Source organism: Gymnoscopelus microlampas (genome assembly GCF_963454915.1).
Source record: "Gymnoscopelus microlampas genome assembly, chromosome: 7".
NCBI lineage: Eukaryota > Metazoa > Chordata > Actinopteri > Myctophiformes > Myctophidae > Gymnoscopelus > Gymnoscopelus microlampas.
Genome location: NC_139944.1, coordinates 3,613,129 through 3,631,616, shown reverse-complemented (window position 1 = coordinate 3,631,616; position 18,488 = coordinate 3,613,129). Strand labels below are relative to the sequence as shown.

At 40.8% G+C, this 18,488-nt stretch overlaps 1 protein-coding gene and 1 long non-coding RNA gene across 2 annotated transcripts; both read left to right on the top strand.

Moving 5' to 3' along the window:
* The first annotated feature begins 2,775 nt into the window (after positions 1–2,775).
* LOC311049037 lies at positions 2,776–3,187 on the top strand. Its single transcript, XR_014601154.1, has 3 exons — positions 2,776–2,899; positions 2,997–3,023; positions 3,115–3,187. It is a non-coding gene; the product is annotated as an uncharacterized lncRNA (long non-coding RNA).
* Positions 3,188–3,555: 368 nt separating this feature from the next.
* On the top strand, positions 3,556–6,401 carry LOC311048745 (uncharacterized protein). The gene is made up of 2 exons (XM_084062020.1): positions 3,556–5,062; positions 5,646–6,401. Exons 1-2 carry the CDS (start codon positions 4,827–4,829, stop codon positions 5,869–5,871), a joined length of 462 nt encoding a protein of 153 aa, XP_083918146.1. The 5' UTR covers positions 3,556–4,826; the 3' UTR covers positions 5,872–6,401.
* Positions 6,402–18,488: the final 12,087 nt, after the last annotated feature.

The following is an 18,488-nucleotide window of genomic DNA, read 5'->3' as shown; positions in this document are numbered from 1 at the left end:
TGCATTTTTGCATAGACAATACCGTTGTGGACTTTGGGTTAAAATATCCTTGCACAAAATCCTGTCGATTTTTTTTTTACAAGCCAAAAATGTATATAAAAGTGAATAACCAAAAAACAAAAATCTTGTGCTGCTGTTTTTACTTGTAAAATGGGTTATTTTGATTTTGGCAACACAAAAACTTTCTCAAATGTCATAAATACATATACCTAACATCTGAAACAAGTATTGGTGCCTTAATATAATCATATTTTAATTTAGTTCATGAAATGTAGCAAATTTGATAAAGAAAACTATTGAAGTGATTGGCATCCAGCAAAATGAAACATACACATAGTACATTTACAGATGTGCCACTTCAAAACTTCACACGTTACTGTTCTTTCCCTGAAAGTACCCTGAAAATGCATTTTTTTCCTCCCTGTTCTGCCCTTAAAAATGCACTGTTTTGCCGCTGAAAATAAGTTGTCACTACACACCCCCGTTTTTCCCTTCAACAGACATCCATATACATGAGAACAAAAGAATGTGTGTTGAAGAAGGTGTCAGACTCATTATGACGCGAAAGGTGATTTGAAGAGGTCCTTGACCAGTTGCTCAAATTAATTAGCATCATAAAAGCAGTGATCATCAAAATAATTCAGCTTTTAAATGCCCTTCTTTGTCCCTCTTATTGCCCTGGGAATCCCCTGAAAATGTACTGTCTTGCCGATGGCAGGACATTTGAAGTTTTGAAATGGCACATGTAGCTAAAAGCTTATGCTTAATACATAGAAAATGGCACAACCTACTGTGTAATGAAAGGTAGACAAATTGCTGAAAATCAATCAAAATGCTACCACACCCCCATAAATTGTAAGAATACCATAAATGGACAAAACTAAAATAAATGCACTAAAAGGTCAGAATTATTACAAGGTATAAAACATGTATTAAAGTTGCACAGTTTGTCACAGCATGTGTCATATCGTCGCTGTCCAATGAAAACCACGTAAGTCCATTTTTTCTGATTTTCACTTTTTACTATAGATGGAATACAGCCGCTCTCCTCTCTCTACTGGTCTAGGCTGATGTGTAAATGACCAATGAAAAGGTGTTTTATTTACTAATCTATTTAACACGCATCACCATTGGATGTTTGAGATGTCCATCACACGACGTATGTTGAAGGGGTGGAGATACGCTGAAACAATAATCACCATTGGATGTTCGACCTGTCCATCACACCGCGCGTATGTGAACCTCGGGAGAAAAGTCAAGTTTTCTCAGCAACAAACTTTTCTGCAGCGCACTACCGTCACAGACTTTATTGAGATGAGAAGAGAAAAGGAGAAAATTACCATTATTACAAGGTAAAGTATCACCAAACGTCTTGTTTGACAACTGTATGTTAGGTTACTAATGATCATGTTCACGATTATCCTTGTCGTCGTGTGGATTGTTACTTAGGCACTTATAAGTTAAAGCATTGTTCAAAGCAGATCTCAGATAGTTTCAATAACAGCGTCGGATACTGACTTTGCTTCGATCAAACATGGTTTGCCTCCGTCAACATCAACTAGCGCTACATATCAAATTGTTTGCAATTGTTATAGCTTTAGATCAAGACTAATAGTCTTGATCTAAATAGTATGGTAGATGTATTTTTTTATCGAGTTTGACTTTTCCTTTTGTATCTACGAAAGTCTTAGTAACCACCCCCATTGTTCGCACTGGAATTTCACCATTAAAGCCCGTATTTCTCCGAACATGTACAGATGCAAAATGTATGGTGTTTACCCGCTTGCCCCAAATGTTAACTATGTGTCTGCTGTGTTTGTGCAATGTATTAATCCATAGTGTTCCATAAAAAAAGGGTTTTTAATCCCGTCTGTGGCCGAATTCTGTCGGAAGTTGGGTGGTAGTGACGGGGCGCACCTGGTGAAAGCCGGAATTACACTCAATGTAAACAAGGAGGAAAAATGGCGTTCGGCAACAGATGGGATTAAAACACTACTTTATTGAAAGATATGGACTAATACATTGTACAAACACGCCGAACACCTAGTTAACATTTTGGGCAAGCGGGTAAGCACCTTATATTTTGCGCATTTATACATGTTTTTAGAAATACAGACTTTACTGGTGAAATTACAGGTCAAATTGGGGGCGGGGCGGGGCGGTCACTAAGACTTGATCTAAGGCTACCATTTTTATACCATACACCAGGGGTCTTCAACGTTTTCAGGCCAAGGACCCCCTAGCTGAGAGAGAGATGAAGCAGGGACCCCCTACTCTATATTGTATAAAATTGAGTTTCAGATGCCCCTTGCCCCCTTTCAGATTTTTTTTTTTACCTCTACACCAAACCTCTTTGCCAAAAATAGCAGATCTACAAGCTGCTAGGCGTTGTGAGCTTGTAGATCTGCTATTTTTGGCTAAAGTTTTCCTAAGGGATGCTATAGAGTTCAAGTGTGTGAGCTTGTAGATCTGCTATTTTTGCCTAAAGTTCTCCTAAGGGATGCTATAGAGTTCAAGGGTGTGAGCTTGTACATCTGCTATTTTTGGCTAAAGTTCTCCTAAGGGATGTTATAGAGTTCAAGTTAGGTTTGAGGTAAAAAATAAATAATCATAACACACAAAGATTTGGCGGACCCCCTGTAGTAACTCTGAAGACCCCCTAGGGGTCCCAGACCCCCTGTTGAAGACCCCTGCCATACACTAAGCTGCCAGAACAACAACGTACCATTAGTGTGTTTGTGTCCGACTGATTTTAACGCTATATTCTCCTTTTCAGTATAACTTTTCAGAATGATGTATTCAATGGAAGAGCTGTGTGCCCTGGTTAACGTGAAGTGTGTCAGGGGCAGACATGATGAAGCAGAGGCTGTAATAGAGAACAGTGAGAGCAGCGAGGAAGGTTTGTGGAATTAAAAAATGGGAATAAGTCAGCCACAGTTTAATGACATGTTAAGTGTAGTATTAAAGTGTTTTTTCCTCTTTTTTTCTTCTTCAAGATGACCAGGTTGATTCAAGCTGTTCTGGTATGTGATGAATCAAAGTATTTTTTTAGCTGATGTCTCCAGTGTACTATGTCTCCAGTGTACTATTAATGTTAATCTGTATCTTTCCAAGATCCACTTGAATGTGACCAAGTTGATTATGACGGTGCTGTGTCAGCTGTTGCGATTACATCTGGAAATGAAGGTTGGTGGTGTGTTTTTGTGAATTACAGTGTACATAGACTGAGACCCACATAATGTTTGTTTTTGTATTGTTGCACCTGCTGTACTAGTTGAAAATGTGATATTAACCTTAACATCGTCAATCTGTATCTGCTGGAGTATCATCACAATAATGTCAAAGTATTTCATTCATGTTAGAACAACCACTTATTTTTTGTCTTGTTTTTCATCAGAAGGAGATTCGGTTGTGGAGGACTCGTCAATTGGGGAGATGGAAGGTTTGACACACACACACACACACACACACACACACACACACACACACACACACACACACACACACACGTCTGAATGACAATCATTGTTTTCTCTTTTTTTTGTAACCAGATTTAGGCGTTGAGGTGGAAGAGGACTCCTCTCGTGGTGATGCTGGTCTGGGTAGGCCGAGGAAGAGGAGAAATCCAGAGACCTGGAAGAACAACATCCAGAAAAGGCGGAGAATGAGTGGCAAGTCATATCTCGGGAGGAAGAATCAAGAGTTTGTGTTAAAGGAGGAAAGAAAAATGGGTGTGTCATGCCAGTCTGCAGCCTGCCACAAGTCCACTAAACTGCACTGCAGCAAAGCAGAAGAGTCTAAGCGAGAAGAGATCTTCAAGTACTCCTGGGAGAAATTAGACTGGCGAGAGAGGAAGATTTATGTTAAATCGTTGGTAGAGGTGAGCAGTGTAAAGCGACGGCGGACAGGAGCAGAGAAATCCAGGAGGTCGGCATCCATTTTCTGTCACCTTGTCGTAGATGGTAGAAGACTCAGAGTGTGCCAACGCATGTTCCTGTCAACCCTAGGCTTGAAGCAATGGTCTTTTTTGAAGTGGATAGGAAGAAGAGGGGAAAGCCCTTCAGAGGAAGATAAGAAGAAGAGAGTGACTGTAAGGAGAGAGGAGGTGGACTTCTTGAAGACCTTTCTTCTCAACCTTCCAAAAGTTCCCTCACACTACTGCAGGTCCTCATCCTCTAAGATGTACCTGGAGCCTGTGTTCAAGTCCATCAATCACCTCCATGCAGAGTACACTCGTTCCAGTGCATTAGATGGCATTCAGGCTCTGTCAAGGCAAGTGTTCACCAGAACATTTAAGGACTTAAATCTGTCCCTTTTTCACCCGAAGAAAGACCAGTGTGATACATGCTGTGCGTTCAAGGCTGGGAACATTGATGCTGCCACATGGAAGGAGCACTGCACCAAAAAAGACACTGCACGAGCCATGAAGCAGAAGGACAAAGAAGAGGCAGGTGAGAAGACCTTGGTGACATGCATGGATCTACAGGGGCTCCTGCTCTGCCCCAAGCTACAAGCCTCATCCCTCTATTTCAAGACCAAGCTCTGTGTCCATAACTTCACCATTTATGACATGAGTTCACACGATGCATCAAATTACTTATGGCACGAGGGTGAAGCTGGTATCTCTGCCAACGAGTTTGCTTCATGTATCGTGCACTTTCTCAAAGAACATCCCTCTTATGAAGAGTACATCCTGTGGAGTGATGGATGCGGCTACCAGAATCGAAACCTGCTCCTGAGCAATGCCCTCCTCAAGTTTGCGACTGAGACACAGAAGACTGTGACACCTACCTAGAAAGAGGTACCTAGAAAGAGGTCACACACAAATGGAGTGCGACTCTGTGCATAGTGTGATTGAGAGAAGACTGAGGAACAGAGACATCTGCGTTCCAGCCGAGTATGTTGCTGCCATCCGGGGAGCGCGCTCCAATCCCAGGCCATACCATGTGAAGTATGTGGACCACACTTTCTTCACAAACTTCAGCCATGTGAACCTCTGCAAATCCATCCGCCCGGGAAAGGTCGCTGGGGATCCCACCGTGCATGACCTCCGAGCAATCAGGTATTGAATACATAATGACATAGCTGTGGAAACCGTAACAATAAACCAGTGGTGTAAAGTAACTAAGTACATTTACTCAAGTACTGTACCTAAGTACAATGTTGACGTATTTTTACTTTACTTTAGTATTTCCAGTTTTCAGTACTTTTACTTCTACTCCACTACATCTTAGAGAAAAATATTGTACTTTTACTCCACTACAATTATTTGAAAACTTTAGTTACTAGTTACTTTGTGGATATAAATGATTACTGTACATTATAAAACCTACACTAACCACTTTAGCCCTATTCCAAAATAGCCGATCTACGAGCTCACAACGGGTCGCATCGCGATGAGTTGTGAGGTTGTAGATCTGCCATTTTCAAACAATTTAGTATTTTTATTTTTGGTACTTTAAGTACATTTTGATGCCAATACTTTTACTCAAGTAACATTTTGAACAAAGGCCTTTTACTTGTAACAGACTACTTCTACATTGTGGTACATGTTCAAAGATGCAATACTGTGTAATCAGTTAAAACTTGACTTTTCTCCCCGTCACTGTCCCTCTCTTCATTTCCCCCCCTTCTATTCATCCTAGGTACAACGTGGATGGCAGTATGGAGTACAAGATCAACCACTCAGACGCCTGGAAGCCCTACGAGTCCCCATCTCTGAGGAAGAAAAGCAACATCACCAAAGTGGCCCCACTGTACACTTCTAGGCACACCATTAAGGCGCTGAAGTTCAAACACCTGCAAGAAATGAAGCTGGTGTTGCCCAAAGATTTCCACGGCTTCTACGACGCCCTCCGCCATGAGGAGTGAAGACCTGGAATCGCACACTCTTCTCTCCCTCTCGGTTTCTCTCTCTCTCCTTCTCTATGATCACCTATCACCATTTGGAATGATGAATCACAAACTTGATTTAATGATATTCTTGCTCTAAGGTGGGATCGTTACCACCGTTCCACTGGGTTCCTCCCTGTGTGGACACGGAGGGGTTTATGTTGAAAAGTGTTGGTATTAATCTCAAAGTGTCTCTGTCCCCCTTCCTCGTTCTGTCTTATGCCATCACTACCTGGAATCCAGCACACACACTTAAATTGACAAAATGGTTTTACAGTGGTTGAAAAATGTCATGTGTGTAGTGTTACTGTTCGTCTGTACTGTAGAAGAGTTTGTCCATTTAGGGCAGCGCAATGTTTATTCAATGTACTTATTTATTTGCCTATTTCAAGCAGTGTGTTGGCTAATGTTAATGTAATCTAGCAGAACAATCAGTTGTTGGATTTCTAGCTGGTGTTGCCTAAAGATTTCCATGGCTTCTACGATGCCCTCCGCCATCAGGAGTGATGACCACCCTAGAGAGTCAAAAATGGAGGTTCCGTGACCATCCTTTGGCAAGTAAGGTTTGACGATTGATTTGACCTCTATGGACCCTTTAGAAAAGATTTAGCCCCCAGGTCCCTCCCAAAAATCCTGGCATTTTTTGCTAGACAGCCAAATTCAAAATGGCGCCCGGCGCCGACATGGCCGACATCCAGTAGAGTAAAAACTTATACCCAGGGGGCAAAGGGGGGTATGCTGCATTTGTCCTGCCATAAAAGGTTGGCCACCAGAAATAATATCTATGACCCAGTAGGATCACAACCTATATGGACAACCCGGTCACCTTGCTGCTGGAAATCCAATATGGCCGCCTCAATATTATCAGAAAATAGCTTTGGCAATAACTTTTGAACCAGATGGGCTAGAAATAAAAACTTGGTGTCTATTTCATGGTTTCAGAGCATGAGAAACTCAATGGAATACTTATCTTTATGATTGGGTGTGTCTGGACCTTTCATTTGCATATTTCCAAGATGGACGCCACTCGAAAATGAGTTTTACTATGACTTTTACAGCAAAAAGTCTGCTTTTTAAGCAATATGAACACATTTGGTCAGTTTGAGCTTTAATTTATATGTTGTCAATATGGCTGCAGTCATAAATAATGTATGGTATTACATTTCCCCTCAGATTTATTGATTTATAGATCTATAGTTGTGGGGATGATTGCAGAGAAAATCGGAGAAAAAGCCCACAACGTATCTTATGTATCATTTTAATAAACTAAATACAATATAAACCGACACATGCACACTCCAAGACTTGCCATAAACTTCAACTTTAGGGCTATACAAATTAACATAGTGGTATGCATTCAAGTAACATAACAAAAGATAGACTACTTAGTGACAAATAGAGTAAAGGCGGAATTGAGGTTGCCTACAAAAGGTTTATTTTGACCTCTATGGTGCTGTCTTGCCTGCTTCTAAAGCCAATGATACTATGGTACAATGCTATTCACTGTCACTGTTGTCATGTGTTGCACTGATCCTGCTGCATCGTGTCTCCAGTCCCTGGCAATGGCATCCTAAGTAGCATGGAATTGCCTTCTTTGCACGGGAACAGTTTTTTTTGGCAGCCTTTGATACAGCTGCATGATATTGCCTTGTTCATTGACACAGGCCAGGCTGGCTCGGTAGATGCAAGGGGGACTGCATTGCTAGCACTGAGAGACAGCTCTTCTCAGGTGCAGGTCAAAGGCATTCTCTGTCGGGGGCAGCAGCTTTAAGAGGGTTGATCTATTATTGAGGAACTTGTACACTCTAAGCTTACTCAGGTCAAAATCCTCCTTGTGGTCCTCTTTGGATGTATATACAGCAATTGTGAGGTCTCGTGCCGGATTTATGGACGTCATCTGAGAGGGAATCATAAGAGTTTTCACCAAACTCCTCAAGTGCAGAGATCCAGACGCATGATGGCCTTGAACCATGCCTTCTTCCCAGTGAAGAAGGGATAGCTGGTGGTACAGTATCTCTGCCACTTAAACTATGGATAAAGGGCAGGGCACGACACTGTGCGAGCCCCAGTGCTGATACCATTTGATGGAGAGGAAGGTATGAATTTTGCTCTGTTCTCACCCACAGCTCTGGAAGGCATCTGAGATGGGTTGCTGCATAGTAAAGGCACATGATGATGTTGTCTGTGTCATTGGCATGGATGAGAACTCTGTCAACTTTGTCATTCTGGACGCTGTACAGGGTGTGGAGTATTATTCTTGTATCAGCCTCCTGTTGTGTGGATTATAGTGCAGGGACATCTTCAATAGACCCCTCATTGATCACCACACTCCTTGTCTCTTCTTTAACCCCCCCACCCAGGTAAAGATGTGTTGGACCAAGGGCCGCCTTAAGTTTCTCATTTTCACACCATTCGTCACAGAGGAAACTCAATAGGTTTGCCTTGTTAGCTGACACAGCAAAAAACTCCTGAGGATCTGGAGCTGTGTAATGCATACTGACTTCATATTCTTTGGCAGGTTTTGGTCAAGCATATCTGTGTTCTTGCTCAGCTGTCTTAAGACTAGGTCCACTGTACCGGTCAAAACAGAAGTGAATGATCTCTGTGCCAGCAGGCACATCATTCAACAGCAGACGTTGGTATCGTTCAGCGATTGTTCCAAATGCTTCACCTTTCAGGAACGACCAATGGCGCATGGCATACATAGCATCAATAACTACTGCTGTTTTTATGTCTTCTGTAAGCAGGTCAGGGATGCATGCAACTTTGGTCTCCTCTTTCAGGACCTTAACAAGGCTTGCCTTGGTACCTGTTCTCATCCTGCCATCTTCCTGGAAGAGGGAAGGGGGGAAGTCACTGCACTCGTGGTTGCCTATAAAGACAAGGTTGAGTTCTCCACCACTGGCTATGATTTGGGTCATGCGCAGGAGGGCAGTAATTTCATTGCTCTTGCCAGGTGCTGAGGTTTTCCCCTTAGATATTTTAGATGATGTGTTTTGAGTGTAGAAAGTGTTAAGCTTCATTATGCTTGTCTTCTTCTGTTCACTGGACAGTGACTCACACAGTGCCTTCAGTGCCTCCCAGTTCTTTCACACTCATCAAGTCGTCCTTGACTGTGGAATCAGCACACTGTCCTGTAGATATGTTGATCATGGGTTAGTCTCCACTGCTGCCATGACCTTGACTACCATCTCTGTGTCCCGGATTACACGACTCTGACCAGACTCATGGTGTGGGTCTGCCATATTGACAACATATAAATTAAAGCTCAAACTGACCAAATGTGTTCATATTGCTTAAAAAGCAGACTTGTTGCCATAACAGTCAGCTGTCACTGTAAAAGTCATAGTAAAACTCATTTTCGCGTGGCGTCCATCTTGGAAATATGCAAATGAAAGGTCCAGACACACCCAATCATAAAGATAAGTATTCCATTGAGTTTCTCATGCTCTGAAACCATGAAATAGACACCAAGTTTTTATTTCTAGCCCATCTGGTTCAAAAGTTATTGCCAAAGCTACTTTCTGATAATATTGAGGCGGCCATATTGGATTTCCAGCAGCAAGGTGACCGGGTTGTCCATATAGGTTGTGATCCTACTGGGTCATAGATATTATTTCTGGTGGCCAACCTTTTATGGCAGGGCAAATGCAGCATACCCCCCTTTGCCCCCTGGGTATAAGTTTTTACTCTACTGGATGTCGGCCATCTTGAATTTCGGAGTCAAAACAAGGTCTTACAATTAAAATTGTGTCAGATTTGGAATCCTCATGGTTGACTTGTATGGAAAAGTGCCTTCATACATGATTCTAGGTCATTCAGATCAAAAGTTAATTTTTAGAGATGGCGCCGGGCGCCATTTTGAATTTGGCTGTCTAGCAAAAAATGCCAGGATTTTTTGGAGGGACCTGGGGGCTAAATCTTTTCTAAAGGGTCCATAGAGGTCAAATCAATCGTCAAACCTTACTTGCCAAAGGATGGTCACGGAACCTCCATTTTTGACTCTACTATAGAATCGCACACTCTTCTCGCTCTATGACATCACCTGGATGCCATAGCGGGATCGTTACCACCGTTCCAATGGGTTCTCATGTTCCTCCCTGCCTGGACACAGAGGGGTTTTATGTTGAAAAGTGTTGGTATTAAGAATTTATACTGTAGAAGACTTTGACCATTTTAGGGCAGTGCAAGTTTCATTCAGTTATTTATTTGCCTATTTCAAATATAATTACATGGCTAATGTTTAAGGTTTTAATGAGTTGTTGGATTTCTAGATGAATGTGCCACAAACTGAGTTTTTTTTAGTTATTTATTATTTATTTGCCCATTTCAAATATGATTACATGGCTAATGTTTTAATGTAAAAATGAGTTGGATTTCTAGATGAACGTGCCACGAACTGGAGCCAGTGTCAAATAAATTATAAAATGTTGGGGCTTAACAATTCTGGGCAATTGTATTTATTACTATTTTGCTATTTGAGCAATACAGTAGTCTTCCTTCCAGCCTAAAGATGACTCACTGTATTCCTTAATTTGGTCATCTGGTCATCACTGTCTGCCAACATGTACTATAATAAAGATAGCCTGTTGTACATCATTGTTTCTAAAACATTAACCCTTATTTAGCTTGGGTATAGCATCAGAGGGTGTGCTGATTATTAAACACGATTAGGAATTGATTGATTCTTTATTCGCAAGATTTTCATTAATACAGGCAGTACAGTCAATGGTTATGCTATTGGGATATAAAGCCCTAGGCCTTGTTTCCACTGTAATCTGTTGTATTCAATTCAACAGCTGTTTGTATTTAGATTGTTTTAGCCAAACAGTTTTTTTGTAATCATCCATTACAACTTTCATGGATGCTAGGAATTCAGAAGGATAGATTTGAACGTAGCCTAAGTTTTGAACCAAGGAAATTACCGTTTCCTCAATATGAGCTGATCAGACAGCTGACAGTTTTCGTTGCATGGCAACCATTGCAACAGGTCACGTTATATCAGTCCAACGGCTTGACGGTATGCTATAACTTCTAGCGTTTTAGTTGATTGCCACTGTTAAAATAAAATCAACCAAGATGTAGTCCTTATGGCAACGACATGAGCTCTGATCTATTGACTAGCCTGGTGACACGAGGTAAACTGACAACTGACTGCACTACCTCGTCACATCGGAGTTTCCGTTGCATAGCAACCATCATGACAACAGGTAACGTTACGATAGTCGATTAACGGCACCGGCCAGCATGGTCACACTGTAACTTGTAGCTTGTTTGTTGACTGTCAGAGTTAAAATTCCAAGTCCCAAGATGTTGTGCTTACTGTATGGCAACAACATGACAATATGTAAGCTTTCATGTTAGATTTATCAGAGGAACCTCCGAAGTACAACGTAGGGAAACTACAGTCAGATCATTGACGTGCGAGTGTCATCTGAATCAGTCATAAAAGCAGAAGAGGTTCACGTATCTCCACATATCTCATAAGAAAACCCTGTAAGTCCATTGAAAACCTTAAACTGTTGACTCATGATTTTGTACAGCTATATTTTTATTCGTGGTGCTAAATGTGTTTAACAACAGTATTTTAGGTTCATTTGGCCTGTTAGTTTCTGAAAAAAAACAGTTTTTACATGCTCCTGAAAAATTATGTTTTTTGGAGATAAGTGTTTTTCATCGGACAGCGACGATATGTACATCAACAAACAATTCAATTCAATTCAATTTTATTAAAGTGTCAAATCACAACAAGTTGTCTCAAGACACTTTACATGTAGAGAAGAGACCCGACATCCCACCCTGAGCAAGCAATTTTGCGACAGTGGCAACGAAAAACTCCCGCTTAACTGGAAGAAACGTCAGGCAGACCCTAGACTCTAGGGTTGTGGCCTTCTGCCTCGACCGTGTCGGGGGAAAGAAGAGAGAGAGAGGGAGAGACAGAGGAGAGACAGAAAGAGATACAGTGCAAGTAGTAACAATAACAATAGTAGCACATATAATAGTGTAAGATAGTATATGATAATATAATATGATAATATAATATAGTACAGCAATAATGTGTATGCAGTATATAATGGTATAATATAAGAATGTTAAGATAATATACAGTATAGTGTAGTGGTATAGTGTAGTAGAAATCCACGGTCGTGCTCCATGGAGAGGCCCGGTCAGCAGTCACAGTCTTGAGCCGCAGCTGGGGGTCCGTAGTGACAGTCCATGCGACGTGGGAAATAAAAGAAACTCCGGGGAGCGGGTCCCCGGTTGTAGAATTAGTGGCAGGCCTTACTAGCGTGAATCCGTACAGGGTTAATTACGATTGTACCAATGGGACACAAACCCACACAACCAAAGGGAGGAGAGAGGAGAAAGGGGGGAGGTGGGGAGTAGGGATGGTTATCGTTAGGATTTTTACGAGGCCGGTTCCGGTTCCGGTTCTGCTTATCGGATCCGGTTCCTATCGGTTCCATATTTCGGTTCCAAAATGGTAAAAAAATAAGAGGTCAAATGTTTATTTAATAGAGATGCACCGAATGGAAAATTCTTGGCCCGAAACCGAATACCGAATAGCCGGAAATTATTCATTTAAAAAAAAAATATATATAAAAAAATTAAAGTTTTTTTGTACCATTGCTTCCATGGCTGTGCCTCTGTTGTAGAGCTACATGATTATGGCAAAACTTATCATAACTATAATGGGTCCATATTGAGATCAGTTATTTAAAACATATTTATTTATTGTGTAGAATTATTGATTTACTATTGTGTAGTACAATACAATATGCCTCAAAACATTACCCTGCCATATTCAAGAAATTAAAGCAAATATTGAATAGCCTAGCAAAATGCATTATAATGTCTGCAGTTGCATTATTGCACACACAGCCAAAATGCATTAATAATATTAGGTCTGCCATTCCTTCCTTTTGAAGAAGTCACTTTCAGTTTCATGCGATGCGGGGAGGAATGTGGCTGGGCTGAGTGCGCCTGGAGAGAAGCAGCAGCTCTACTCCTCCATACGGAGAGACGCTGCTGATGTATACATCTCCATACAAAGGTTTTTTACCGGATTTGTGATTTTTGCTCAGATTGTGCTGTTTGTGTAGGACTTCTAAACGACTTTATTTGAACGGCTTTTAGCGCATCTAGGAACCGATATGCAGAACCGAAATTACATATTTGTTTTGGGTACCCGGTACCGACCATTTCTTTATCGGTTCCGCACCGGAACCGTATTTCGGTACCCAACCCTAGTGGGGAGGGGAGAGAGGATGACTATAGGGTGACTGAGTCTATACACTTCGGCTATAGGCTTTATCATAGAGAAAGGTTTTTAGTCTAGTCTTAAATATACAGAGTGTGTCTGCTTCACGGACTGAGACTGGGAGAAGGTTCCACAGCTGAGGTGCCTGAAACTTAAATGCTCTGCCTCCTGTTCTAACTTTTTGGGGGTTTCCTGGAGCCGTAAGCATTTTTTCATATTGTGGACGCAATGGTGTTCTGGCTGGTTTATAGGGCTCGATGAGTTCTTTGAGATATACTGGTGCCTGTCCATTGAGAGCCTTGTATGTGAGGAGGAGAACTTTAAACTCTATTCTGTATTTAACTGGGAGCCAGTGCAAAGAGGCCAATGAAGGAGTGATATGATCTCTTCTTCTGGTTCCTGTCAGTATGCGCGCAGCGGCATTTTGGACTAGCTGCAGGCTATTTAGGGACTTACTTGGGCAGCCTGATAATAAAGCGTTGCAATAGTCCAGTCTAGAAGTAACAAATGCGTGGACAAGTTTTTCTGCATCATTTTGGGACAGAATGTGCCTAACTTTTGCAATATTACGCAGGTGAAAAAAGGCATTTCTTGAAATTTGTTTTATGTGGGACTGAATTAAAGGACATATCTTGGTCAAAGTGACTCCCAGATTCTTTACAGTGGCCCTGGAGGTCAAGGTAATACCATCTAGGGTAAAATTCTCATCGGCTAATTTATCTCTGAGGTGCTTAGGGCCAAGTACAATAACTTCAGTTTTGTCCGAGTTGAGGAGTAGGTAATTACGGGTCATCCAACTCTTGATGTCTATAAGACATGCTTGAAGCTTAGCCAGTTGATCTGTTTTATCTGGCTTCATTGATAGATATAATTGTGTGTCATCTGCATAACAGTGGAAATGTATAGAGTGTTTCCTAATTATCTCACCTAAAGGAAGCATATATAGATTAAATAGTATTGGTCCAAGTACAGAGCCTTGTGGGACTCCATATTTAACCTTTTCGCGTAATGAAGGTGTATCGTTAACGCTTACAAATTGAAATCTGTCAGACAGATAGGACTCAAACCAGTTCAATGCAGCACCAGACAGGTCGTTGGTTTGGAAGATGTGATCATTAAAGTGAATTCGGAGAGCTTGACCGGGGAGAAACTGTCCAAATATGCACTGTGTCGTACGGCCACTTCTGAGGATACTACATCGGCGGGTGGTCCAGTAGGGGCTGAGAGTAGTAGGTTATCAATACTATCTCTGATAGTGTTGATTTTACCATTGAAAAAAATCATGAAATCACTGCTGCTAAGGGATATAGGAATACGTGGATCGGTGGAGTCATGACTTTTTGTCAATTTGGCTAGAGTGTCAAAAAGGAACCTATGGTTGTTTTTGTTTTCCTCTATTAAAGATGAATAATAGGTGGCTCTGGCATTGCAGAGAGCCTTCCTATATATTTTAAGGCTGTTCTGCCAGGCTATACAGGATTCTTTCTGTTTGGTTGAACGCCATATCCTTTCAAGCTTACGTGACGTTCGCTTGAGATTTTTAGTTCCAGAGTTATACCATGGGGCTAGCCTCTGTTGCTTTATTACCCTCTTTCTTAAAGGAGCAACAGAGTCAAGCGTTGTCTGAAGGGAGCCTGTGACACTATCAACAAGGTGATCGACCTGAGAGGGGCTATAAGTATAGAGATCTTCAATTGTGTTGGAATATACTGAGTTGATGGCTGATGGTATTGCTTCCTTAAATTTGCCCACAGCACTATCAGATAGATTTCTACCATATACATTTTTGTCCAATGGTGAGTAATGTAAAATCAAAAGTTATCAAATAGTGGTCGGAGAGGTTCTCATTATATGGGAAGACTATGAGATGTTTCAATACCATAGACCAAAACAAGGTCGAGGGTATGGTTGAACTTGTGAGTAGGTTTATATACACACTGAGAGAAACCGATTGACTCAATTAATGTAAACAAAATCGCATACAAATGCATCACAATAAAACAATTTCACTTCAGTGCAACATCAGGCTTTTTTTGGTAGTGCAAGTAAATTTAAGCTGCGCTCAGCAACTGATTTCACAGTTTTTCCTCTGCGCGATTTTCCTGTCAATACGTTTTTTTTTTTAGACACCAGTCCCTTCATCCCTGCACAGTGGTAGGTAGGTTTGATTTTGAGCCTCCTATGAACCTTCGGAATCCCGCAACACCGTGTAATAGACACAAAAGCATTACCGGGCCAAACAGGAGATAAATCTAACACAGCCTGAACTAATCAATGGTAGGTTTGATTTCTAGCCTGAGAGAGAGAGAGAGAGAGGATTCCGTAGTCCTACAGACCGATGTGCTCCAATGTTTTTTTCAACGGCAAAATATAGATGCATACATCTAATAAAATACAGCGAAATCCCCAAAATCCCCAAATTATGAGTCTTAATATAAAGCAAGCAACAGAATGACTGCAAACAAGTTAAAAGTTTAGGCTATCAATATCATACAAAAGAGTGACCTCACCGCTCTGATGGACAAGAAATAAATAATCCTTTTGCAAACCACATCCATGATATCTGTTCGTTTGTCAACAATGTTCTAATTGGGAAGTTTATTTCAGCAGCTAGAATGTGACAGTTTTAGTCCGTTTTTTTGGTGCACAACACAGCCCTCGTTTAAGTGAATTGCTTTCACCTGCTGCTGCAGTGTGCGGAGTGTGCGCTACAGGGCATATCTCCGCCAAGCCAGGGTGACCTACCCAGGCCCATGAAATTCATATGCAGGCATAGTAGCTAATTAGAATGAAATCTGCAAAAAATGACTCATACAGAACCATATATTGGCTATACATATATTACGGCTGTCGGGTGGAAATCTTGTATGTTCCTTTTTTATTATTATTTAAAAACAATTTTAAATCGTGAAAATAGCCAATCTACAAGCTGTAATTATTAGTAATTAAGAAATACTATATTTTAAAGAGTGAAAAATCAACTAAAGTCATTATTAGTGCAAGTTCAATCACATTTCATTTGAATGAAAATAACTTGTGGGGAAAATACATAAAATCTCTAATCCAGAGGTCTTCAACAGGGGGTCTGCGACCCCTAGGGGGTCCGTGAAGGTACTGCAGGGGTTCCGCAAAATTGTTGTTTGATTAAAAAATATGTTTGTTTTCAAAAACTTTAAAAACGTTTTTTCATTCTTTTTTTTTTTTTTTTTTTTTTATGTAAATTTGTCTTTAAACATAACATGACATATTTTAATAGCTTAGTAATGAATGCACAATAACATGGTATGTTTATACATATTTTGTAGAGAAAGATCAGTGGTGTCAGTTCAGCAAAAGCTAAAGTATGGCAAGGTTAGCGTTGCCAACTCCCAGAGATTAAAATAAGGGACATCTATCCTTTTTTTAGGGGGTCAACCCCCCTAAAACCCCTGAAATGCATAGAAACTATGCATTATACCTATAACACAATGCAAACACAATGGTCTTACACCTGCATTAGGCTACTATTCATGATTCTTTTTCTGGAGCCAATGGCACCTGCCATGCCTTGCCATACCCAATTGACGCCCCTGAGAAAGGTCCTTTTGCACACCTACTGGGTCAACCTGTGCGTAGGAGCAGGCAATTTTTTCATGTTTATTTATATAAAACACAATTTTATACATACATATATGATATATATATTGTAAAGAACCCAAATACATTTTGCACTAAAACATTTCCGGGGTGAAAAGACATTTGTTGTTGTTGCTTTATTCTGAAGTATACCTGTATTAAGTCGATATCCTTTTATTTTTGTTTTGAGTCAAATGCTTTTATTTTCAAAAGAGTTTGGGATGACGTTATGACCTGCGCGACGCAGAGGGACAGTTTGACAAAACAGCGGTGTGAAGACAAGACACGCTGTTCTTTTGCTGCAAAAAGATTGCACGTTATTGTTTTTGTCTTTTGAGATGATTACTTATAGTTTAGCACCCCCCGAAGAGGCATAAGGTCTGTAGCCATGGACTGTGCTTGCTACATATAAAACAGCACAGGTTTTTTGGTTATAAAAAGACATAACTATTGCTAAAAATGCATGTTTTGTTTTGTTTACATCCTGTTCAGCATACGGTACATTAATGAACATTAAATGAAAGAAAAGTTTTTCTGCAACAAAGGGATATGGTGCTAAGGATAGTGATAACTGACTAATTCAGAGTTTGGTTTGATACTCTTTATGTAAATCATTGAAAATGTACATTCAAATTGTACATGGAAAAGGAAGGTATTTGTTATGACTGTATTTCATACATTATGGTTAAAAAACTTCATCATTTCATGTCATTACAAGCACTTGAAAAAGGTTAAAAAGGGTATTTCATTATGTCATATTGAGTTAAAAACAACTTCTAAAAAAGGGAAAACAAGTGCTTTAGAATAAGTGATGATGTTGAAGTCATGTGCCTGAATTCATTGTAAAACTAATTACAGTAATGCTGACCTATGATCAAAGCCATGTTAAAAGGCACTTTCAGCACAGTTTTGAATGTGCCATTGTTTACAGTTGAAGTTTAAGTGAGCTAATGTTATGGTAGCCACCTGTTGTTCTTGCACAAAATATGTGAAACTAACAGAGTGTTTTGTTTGTGTTTTTCTACTGTCTTGTCAGTTCTTACGGTGGTTTTTGGATCTTAATAAATTCATGATCATCTTTCGGTGGGGACCACTACAGTAAGAACTTCACCTTCACCTACTCTTGCGCATTAGGCCGCGATTTCCGCAGGGCCACTGCCTCGTGTCCTGCGTGTCTATTGACATTTGTAATGGTCAGAAATCTAAGTTGGCCTTGTTTGTGTGAGAATATTTCCACATTGGTTTGAAATGTGTGCTTATTTGAGCATTGAGGAGTTAACTGTGCAGGAGCTGTGTGGAGCGAGCGAGCTGGTGTTTTCAATGGCCGTCGCTTCGTTGTGTTTCGGCTGGGGCCGTAGCCGTTCGGTGATGGGCGGGGTTTTCGGGGTTGCCATGTCCAGGAGTTGTAAGCGCGAAGTGGCGGTTGTCGGTTAGGGAAAGTGCGTCCACACATGCGCAGTGCGCAGCTCTGTGTGTTTGCAGCAAGCTGGTTGCTTGTTGCTCGCGCGCAATCTGGCAACACTGATGGAACTTACAGACGCACAACCGTTCTGGCGCATGACTGTAGATTCCAATTGTAAGGTAGATGGAGGATTATTTGATTAACACAAGTTTTGAAGAATAGAGCTGTTATTCTAAATAGAAATAGTGTTTTTCTTTCTTATCAATGTCTTGGCATTCACCAAGACAAGCAGAAAGAATGCCCAAACTGGATGGGGCG